This window comes from Poecilia latipinna, unplaced genomic scaffold (assembly GCF_001443285.1).
Source record: "Poecilia latipinna isolate Pla-1442-1.1 unplaced genomic scaffold, P_latipinna-1.0 Scaffold412, whole genome shotgun sequence".
Lineage (NCBI taxonomy): Eukaryota > Metazoa > Chordata > Actinopteri > Cyprinodontiformes > Poeciliidae > Poecilia > Poecilia latipinna.
In genome coordinates this window covers 235,672-245,567 of record NW_015113028.1, presented here as the reverse complement: position 1 = coordinate 245,567, position 9,896 = coordinate 235,672, and the positions used below count along the sequence as shown (strand labels likewise).

Genomic DNA, 9,896 nt, shown 5'->3' with positions numbered 1-9,896 from the left:
TGATAATAATGTGTGATTCTGATAAGAAAACAATCAAAAATGCAGAACAGAAGAGAAACAGATGATTAAATACATGCCAGTGGCATTAGCTGCTCTAACAACCAGCAAGAGCAATAAATAACAATCTCTGGAGAGTTGCCTCTTTACAAGGAAACTCCCTGGCGCTGTCCAGTTAAAGACTGATGGTCCATGAGAGGAAGAAGGAGCCACTTGTTTCAGCCCAAGGGCCTCTCCTGACTCACGCTGAGACGGTGAAACCGATGACAGCTGCGCTCTCACTGACTGCTGTAGGAGAAGCTGGGCTGCATATTTATTGGAGTTTATTAGACGTAAATGAGAAATCACTCCCATTCTTCTTCTGCATGCTGCTTGTCTAAATTACCTGCATAGAAAATATGAACCCAATTTCTGAGCTGTTCTGTTTTGCTGTTTTGTTTTTGCTTTGACTCAATCCTCAATATTCATCCATGGGTTTAGGAAGAAATAGACAGCAGCAGCATTACTTTAAAGCTGGAACTGAAGTCCAACAGATAAGTTGGAGTTGTTCCGGGATTTGAAATGTTCTTGCAGTGACCCAGTTAGCTTCACAAACACACAGGTTTTATCTGTGCATGTAGGAACCCTCACACAGTGCTGTCGAAAAGTATTTGCTCCCTTCTGCTTTTTTGTCACTCTTAAAAGTGTCAGATCATCCAGCATTTTAATATCCGACAAAGATAACCTGAATTAATGTTACTGATTTCACTCATTAATGGAAATTGTCTCCTTTGTTAAACCATGACTTAGCCCTGAGTTCCCAGTTTTTTTGAAAAGTTGACTTCATCCAACAACAAGCAGGTCAGGTCACTGCCAGACCTGTACAATAGGGATGCAAATAAATAATTACAATTAAATGTTGATTTATGGCTGACAAAATTAAAATGAGTTCTAATCAATCAACTAATAACGTCCACTTAGATTTCCTTTTAGTGTTGTTGTTTGGGTGCCATCCAGCGGAGGTCACCACTTGTCATCCTTAAGCGGCGCCAGTTGATACAGAAATAAAGATGGCGGGGTCATACAAGAAGATAAATTGTCTAAAATGAGTCCTGTGTGGGATGTAAAATGGACTTTATGTGGTTCTCTCTTTAAATATAAACACAAGTTCCTCAGGATGGTTTATTTTGAGGGCTGTTGTGAATTAATGAACTTTAAAGAACAAAGTTTTGACAAGAGCCACAGACAACCACAGACCTCTGTATGAACATCTCTGTTCATGGGGGATTAAGTGTTTCACTTCATCACAATTTTCTGTTTATTCAGTCAATGTCTAATACAGCTGACACAATTTTTTAAGTATTTAATAAATTATTTTTTTATTTATCATATTATGAAAAATATAACCTTTCATGTTATGTAAAGGTGGTCCGCCATCTTGATACAAGAGAAAACTTATCAGATGTCTGAGCCACCAAAACAAAATCTTTAATTTTTTGCTCATTTGATCCATATTTTCTGGGTCATTGACCTGCTACATAACTCAAGTCTCACTGAGCATGAGCTGGTTTTACAACCCTTTCCTAATGGCTTTGTTTTCCATCTGCTCTTAAATGTCTTTAGATAAATGTATAATGTGTAATTCTTGAGATTTTTAGCCTACTTCATGTTGTCAGACAAGATCTGTTAAAAGTGATTTGTTGATTGTACGGCATTGATGCAAGCTATCGATTAATGAGGTAATCTAAAGTTAATTGATCTTATAGAAATCTATTGTTAAAGGTGGGCTAAGCAGAAAACATTGGACGGATATTTTCATAAATGTTTTGAAGTGACCTAGTCAAAGTCCAGATTTAAACCCAACTGAGATGTTGTGGAATGACCTTACAACATGCTGTTCAAGCTCAAAATCATCTAATGTGGCTAAACAGAACATAATTTGTACCTACTCAGGTTATCTCTGCATCATATTACATCATATATCTGCATTTATTTGAAACATCTAAGTGCCACAAGAAAGCAAAAGCAGATAAAAAACTGCAGGGAAGGGAACAAATACTTCTTCATGACAGTGTAAGCTTTGGTGGTGCTGGGATTTGAAGTCTGGCTTCAGTGACCCAGTTAGCTTCTCAAACCCACAGGCTTCCTCAGTGCATGCAGAACCTCACAGGAACCCCTGCAGACTCTACAGCACTCACAGGGAAGCCATTACACTTATCAAGATCATCACCTGAATAAAACAAATCCACTCACACAGAACATCTATGGCATTACATGGACATTTGTCATTGGGATGATTCATAATAATTCAGATCACATATTATATAGAAGCTAGTTAGGGGGAGCTGGTGAGGAAAGTGATGTCATTTCTGTTCCCAATCCAGAGCTGCTCTGAGGATTTCTGGTGGAAGGAATTTATGTTAAATTGTCTTTGAATATCTTCATTTTACTCCATTGTGTTTCCCACCATCTGCATTCATTTTGCTTTCATCCCTAAGCCTTTCTTTCTCCCACCGCCTCCTCTACGAACTTGCAATCCCCATTTCTCTCTGTCTCAGACACCTCATTTTCTCTCTTCAACAATTAAAGCACAACAAAGCACCCTGAGTCAGTAATTAAAGCTTCTCTCCTGCAGAATGTGTTTTTTTCTTCAGAAATGATCCTCGTCCTTTCTCATCCCCGTATTGTATCAACCCGATAGCTGGCATTGCGGTACGTCTTTCTGATGGCCGCACTGTTCCCACAGGATTATGTGGCCTACATTTGTTTGCGGTGCAGTCTTGGCCTGTGTGAGTGTGTACACGTATCAAACACTTCCAGTTTGCTGCTACAAGCCCCTTTGTCTCCCCTCCAACGTGCTAACAGTGCAACGTGCTTGCTCTGTCTCCATCCTCAGATGTAAATCCATATTGCAAATCAATATTGACTTTTAACTAAGATCTGAATATTTAACATGTGTGCAGCTGTGAAAAAAGCATCCAGAACAGTTTGTGCACATTTGGAAAAGGGTCACCTTCACAGTTTGATGACTTCATAGCTTCATTGCTGAACAGATGAACCTGTGCCATGTACCCTAAGATCCAAAACAAATACTAATAGAGGGGAAACACAGAAAGGAAAGGGAACCAAGACAGACAGACGCACACAAATGTAGCCTATCAACATTTAATCCCTGTAATAATGAGTTCTGGAGATATCTTTCTGTTCAAAGAATCATCTTTTTCACTGACTTCAGCTGCTTGATAAGCAGCTTTTGTCACATTGGTACTCTTTTCAGAACTTCAACAATGGAGTCCAAATCATGGAGAAAATGCATTAATTAGAGACAGATTGCTGCTTCAGATCCTTTCTCAGCAGAAGAGAGTCCAGATTATTATTATGGGAAAAAAAACTGTCAAGTGTTTTTGAATGGACATTCAATTAAGTATGAAGGTTCCCTGCTCTCACCCCTGCACTTTTGTCAAACCAAAGTCTGTGCGTCTCTGTGAAACCTTTGAAAAGGAGGACGCCAAGGGAGTCCACATTACGATAAAGAAATATTCAACTCTATTCATTCTGTGCTGCTAGACTATGCAAATGGTGGTCATGGAAATAGAAATCATGGAAGTGATAGTTTTAAAAATCCAAAGGCCTGTACATCCATGCCTTTGGACACCTGTGGCAAGTCCTTCTTTTTAGCCACTGAAGGGTTGGAACAGTGAGACTGCACACAGAGCGAAGACACAAAGAAGTGAAGAACAGGGCGCTGAGAGTTGTAGATCCTGCTGGAGAAATGTCCCTTCCAGTGATAATAATGATGTTACAATAATTTCTGTTACAAACTACTTGGTTTTATTTCATGCTTGAATTCAGAAGGAATCTTTATTTTTGTTTGATTTATTTCTCAAAATTACTTAGATCTTGTATGAATAGTGCTGTACTAATAAAATCTGTTTAATAAAATAGTTGTAAATATTGCACATAAAATTGTATGTTAGCACTGTTGATGTGAACGCTGTAAAAAATAGTCTGGTCAGAAAATACTACAATTGTTTCATATTTTCCTGTTTGATAGTCAAAAGTTTCAAATTTAGCTTCAGAAATGCTTTAAATGATCATTTAATTTGACTCTTTTAGACAAATGTTCTTTGATCAACTGCTGCTGTTTTAATTGTTTCCACACCAGTAAAAACTGGATGTGCAATTCATCGTATTTTCCTTCAAATAACTGAGAATTTGTTAGATCGGCTGTAAAAAGTAGCTCAATGTTATGTAGTGAGTGTTGACTCTAATCTGCTCTGTCAGCCAGCTCTCTTGAAGGTGTTGAAATGACCCACTGATTGGACCACTTAGACCATCCACACTTATTACACTTCACTTCTGATACCGTTTGATTTATGGCTTGATTCCAATCTGTACACTCCCCAGCTGAGAGGCTCTAATACCACATCTGAGCAGGCTCAAGGTCCATGGCTGTGGTCAAAGTTCAGGTATGTTTCTCCTGGGATTGCTAATAAGCCGGTGAATTTGTGAAGGAGGCTCAGTCTGGTGCATCTCCGTCACTGCAAGAAAAATGGATGTGGAGAAGGGAAAACGTCGGTCCAGGGCACTGAGCAACCTGGAGAAAATGTTGATGTTTCTCTTCATAGCAATGGCAGTTGTTTGCATCGCCCTCATTGCCCTCTACTTCACAGACAAGCCTGATGTCCCTGATCAATCAGAAGGTGAGTATTTTATCATCTGAACATATGCTCATTTACACACAAGACAGTAGAGAAAAAAACAAAAAGTTGTGGTGAAGCATTCAGATCTGAAATAGCCAGAAACATGAGGATTTGACTTTGGGACAATTAGAAAAGTTCTGCTGATTGCAAGAAAGGCAATATTGTCACAACCAGGGAGCGCAATGTTACATTAGCAGCTGCAGTAAAACGGCTAATATACTTTACTGCTTGAGAGACAAGAAAAGGGCTTTGAAACCAAGTAAAACATTAATTTCTATGCAAAAGTTTCAAACTAAACAGGTGATAATGCAACAAAGCAATAAAAAATGAAAGCTTAAAACAAAAGCAGAATGCATTAATCTACACTTGAGTCAAATGCAGAAAAAGAAACAAGGATAAAACATTATATGAACATATTTGTCCAAATACGTTATGAAAAATGTATTAATTTCTGAATAAAAACATTATAACACATTAACATTTAAATGTGATGTAAAGGTTTAAATGCTAGCCAAATTTTCCTGCTCTCATGAGTTTAAGAAAGAGGTTCATGCTCTAATTTGGAGTTCTTATACTTCACTGTAATTTGAAGGGAAAGGTTGTAGAACATAGACATAATATACATATACATATACATATATATATACATAATATATATATATATATATATATATATATATATATATATATATATATAGATAATATATATATATATGATGAGAGGAAACGGAACTGTTGCTTATACATTCTTAATCTACTTCAAAATAAGAGCATGAATAAACGTCAAACTACTTAAGAGTCGACAATCAAAACTTCCATACAAACGTTGATATTTACTCAACTGAAAGTGAAAGTTTAAGAAACAGCCAGGTAAATGAGTGCTTTAGCCTTTATTTGGAAAATGTTATCCAGGGGAAGGTAAGTGTGCTAAAGACTTTAAAAGTTATCAAAGTGCTAAATGAAAAATTAGCGCATTATCATATTATCACCACTGGCAACAGGTTTACCTGCTAGTAGGCGCTGTAATTTGTTGAATGAGTTTGCTTCAAACGTTTTGGATTTAGAGTAATGTCTAAATTAGATAGACAAATTAATTAGGTACTTATTTTTATGTGACAAAAGCCATGGCCAATCTTACAGCAACAAGTCACCTCCCAGGTTAGTTAATGTTAAACACAGATGTCATCCAGACTCCATGACAGAAGGAGATCACAGCTTATTATATAATCACCTGGGAAATCTCACTTTTTCTTTTGTTAATCTTAATACAGTTATACATTTGTAACACTATTCTTCCTCAGCTGCAAAGTTATTTGTGCAGAAAATCAGCATTCTATTTTTAACCCTTGTGTTTAAAAATAGGGTCCAACCCACACCCATATCACTTGTATCAGTTGCCTCAGTCTTCACACCCACAAGGGTTAACATGTCTGCTAATATTTCAACAATTGAAATCAATAAAAATAAATGTTTGTAGTTTAGAGTAAAAATATTCCTCTCAATGTAACATAATTCTAAAGCTTATAAATCAATGAAGCTGGAGCCATATTACTTCCTAAAGCTGCTCTCTGCTGCATTGCCAAACTTCAACATTTGTCTTTGATGTCCATGGCCTCACTCAGGGTGTGGAGGTCCGCTGGAGTTGACTGGTGAGTCGGGCACCTTCACCAGCTGGAACTACCCCAGCAGCTACGACAACGGCATAAGCTGCACATGGAGCATCACTGTGGACCCTGATAAGGTCAGAGCCACTCGTCTGAGAAAATCCAAAAGAAAAAATGTTGCAGCAATAAGTCAATTAATGATAAATGAAAATGAGCTCAATGATTTATCTCTTTTTTTCTTTTCTCTCTCTCTTTCTACCAAAACTGGATGACAAAAGTCTTCAGGTTTTGGTCTCAACTAGGCCTTTTCTTGAAGGATAATTGTCTTTACAGAGACTTCATAATACAATTTATTTAATGTTTCTGTTGTTTTGGATATTTAAAATGTCTTCCAGTTCCACTTAAATGTTCATTAGAATTTAAATTCGATTGATCCTTCAGAATGGGTTCTTGCATTGCTGCACCATTATTTTACTTGAAAATGGTCTAAAAACAATAACATTATTATTTATTGCAATAACTTCTGGGACAGTTTGTCATCCAACAAATACCATTTATTGATTTTAGCAGTCATTGCAGTTGTAAGCTGTAAAGTCCCTGCATGGCTTAAACAATCATTCAAACTCCAAATGGTAAAATGTGTTCAAACTTCAGACTGGCTGTAATCTCTGTTTAACCAGACTTCCATGTGTCTGGTTTCTGATCAACAAGGTTTTCATAACTTGCTGTTATGAAAACTGTGTAGTGTGAAGCCAAGCAGCAGAGGACAGCTGGTCCAAATGCAATGGCAGCATCATCAACAGATGGCTGCCTGGTCCGGTTCATCTTCCGCAGCAATCCTCTGCAGGCCTGCTGGACAAAATAAAATCCTTCACTCCCCGCTCTTCATCATCACTGCTTCCCTTTCACTGTAGTGGCTCTTCCCTGTGTCTCCGTATTTCTCTATATTTTCACTCTTAAACATAAATATTACTGTAAGAGGCATATTTTTTTTCTCACATTTCCCACTGTCTGCTCACTCTGGCGCGCTCTGTCAGTAAACAGGTTTATCAGATGCAGAGAAATAAGGGGGAGGAAACAACTTTGCTTGTTTGTGCTGCAGGTGATTCATCTGTGGTTTGAGGAGTTTGCTTTGGAGAAGACTCAGCTCTGCACAGCAGATTTGGTCACACTGCGAGACGCACTGGGAACCATCGGTAAATATATAGCACAGGGTTACAGGGAAATTCTTTTTTAAATAAATTGGATTTTAAATTCTTATTGTTAATCTAGTCTATTAAAAGTAAGGATAAAGGATCTACATAGCAAAATATACCGTTCACAAATTGCATATTTAGCTTCAAACTAAATGATTACATTGGAATTAAATATTTAGTTTGTAAACTGAACATTTAGCTCACAAATGTAGCTTCAATCTAAATATTAGCTTTCTAGCTAGATATTTATTTTGAACGTAAATATTTAATTAGCAAATTAATATCTAATTGTTTAGGTTCAAACTAAATTTTACACGAAATATTTAGTTTCTAAACTGAATATTTAGAAATATTCACTTCAACCTAAATATTAGGTTGAAGCTAACATTTAGCTTCAACCTAAATATTAGCTTTTAAACTGAATATTTATTTTGAGACTAAATATTTAGTTAGGAAACCAAATATTCAGCCTCAAATGTTTTGATTACTACCTATGTAGTTTGGAGCTAAATATTTAGCTAGCAAGCTAAATAGATTGCCTCAACTAAATATTTAGCTTCAAACTAATTGGTAGCTTCCTGGCTAAATATTTAGTTTGAAAAATGGCAAAGAAGCTTTTAGCTAATTATATTTAGTTTCTAAACTGAATATTTAGCTCACAAACTAAAAATGTAACTTAAACTATTAGCTCCCTTGCTATGTATTTATTTAAAACAAAAATATTTTTAGCAAACTAAATAGCCTTAGCTAATTGTTTAGGTTCAAACAAAATATTAGCTTACAAACTAAATAGTAAGTTTGAAGCTAATTGTTCAGTTTGTCACCTAAATATTTAGCTTGCTAATTAAATATTTAGCTTGAAACGGTGACATTTATAAACAAATGGATTACATGGTGAAAACATAACTTTGAAAAGCCTAAATAACACAAAATATTGCTGTTACTTTAATGTAAAAGCGGCGTCACATAGCAATCACATAACATTGAAAGATAATTTCTAATGACTGAAATTATAAGATCACCAAACATCTCAAATATTATTGATCATTTCTGTGATCAATAATAAGTTGAACATTATCTGTGTAAATCAATGTAAAAACAATATTGTAAAGTAAAAAAAAAGACACACACTTTCTCCATCTGCTGAATGTGTTGTGTCTTTTCTGCAGGTAAATACTGTGGCTACACCAAACCCAGGCCTTTGGTGACTCTTTCAAACCACCTGACTGTCTTCTTCGACACTAATGATAGGAAAACAGATCAAGGATTTAAAGCTCACTATAAAGCTGTGACTCCAGAGTTTGCGTCAGGTAAGTCAAGTTTTATTGCCGCTGCATTTATTCGGTGATTATAAAAAACAAAAAAAATCACACCTGAAGATGGTGGAGTTATGTCTGAGTGACGATCGTAGAAAAAGGCTCATTTTGAACCATTTCTGTTATTTCTTAATAATAATTTTGGAATTACAATACATACAAAAATAAAAAAAATAAAAATATGTGGGGGTCCACTATATAAAGAAACACTGTGTGATCAAAGTTCCTAGAAGAATATTCTCTACATTTTGACTCTTTCTGAGTTCTGTGCAATGATTGGTATTTATTCAGATTAGTCTTTGTCTTGCTGGGATATTTCACATAGGCAATTTTAAAGGTTACAAATCTCCATTTATGAATGTTCTCTTGTCTTTCCAATTTAGATGAGTGGCTTACAGAAAAGGGCCTCTGTCATGTCATTTACCCCAGGAAAACAGGAAGTCTTAATAAAAAGTTATTTGGCTCACAAAAATACTTTTTTATCTATACCTAATAGGAATTGTCCCGCTGCTAATTTAGTAGAGTGCTATCATTTCCTAATATAAAATCTTTTCCCTAACCTATTAATGTACTGGCATTATACATTTTTTCCTTGTGGGATTATATTGCTGCAATAAAAGATTAATCTATTTTAAGGTCTTTAGCGCACCTTCACCAGAGGCTATAAAGGTCTGGAGGCTGCTGTGTGACAGAGTGTGGGGTGAAAACTAGGGTCATTACGGCCAAATGGAGAAAAGGGTGGGGAACTGCATTAGGGGTTCGTACTGAGGCTGTCCTTGAGTTGTCAGCGCAGCTCAAGCGTCCTTCATTCCTGTTGCCAGAAATAGCCGGAGCCGGCGGTTTCCTCCAAGGTGATCAAGGGAATCTGATGACTCCAAGCTTCCCGGGGCAAAACTATCCAAATGGAGCGCTGTACCAGGTACAAACAGACTCAGCACACAGCCACAGCTCACACTGAACACAGACATGCTTTCTACATGAAGCACTCCAGGACGTCATTTGATGGTGTACATTTATAGTATATATATATAATGTTACACTGAAAAAGAACAAATATTTAAAGTTGACCTATTGTGTTTTCGTGAACAGGGGAGGATTGGT

At 36.5% G+C, this 9,896-nt stretch overlaps 1 protein-coding gene across 1 annotated transcript in view; it reads left to right on the top strand.

Annotated features, from left to right (window-relative positions):
- Positions 1 to 3,931: 3,931 nt before the first annotated feature.
- Positions 3,932 to 9,896, top strand: part of LOC106950627 (ovochymase-2) — a 29,091-nt gene continuing 23,126 nt past the window's right edge. The window contains exons 1-5 of the mRNA XM_015037626.1: positions 3,932 to 4,679; positions 6,302 to 6,420; positions 7,386 to 7,479; positions 8,649 to 8,789; positions 9,617 to 9,714. Of these exons, the coding sequence (XP_014893112.1) occupies positions 4,529 to 4,679; positions 6,302 to 6,420; positions 7,386 to 7,479; positions 8,649 to 8,789; positions 9,617 to 9,714 (603 nt within the window). The 5' untranslated portion in view covers positions 3,932 to 4,528. The remainder of the gene's footprint in view (positions 4,680 to 6,301; positions 6,421 to 7,385; positions 7,480 to 8,648; positions 8,790 to 9,616; positions 9,715 to 9,896) is intronic.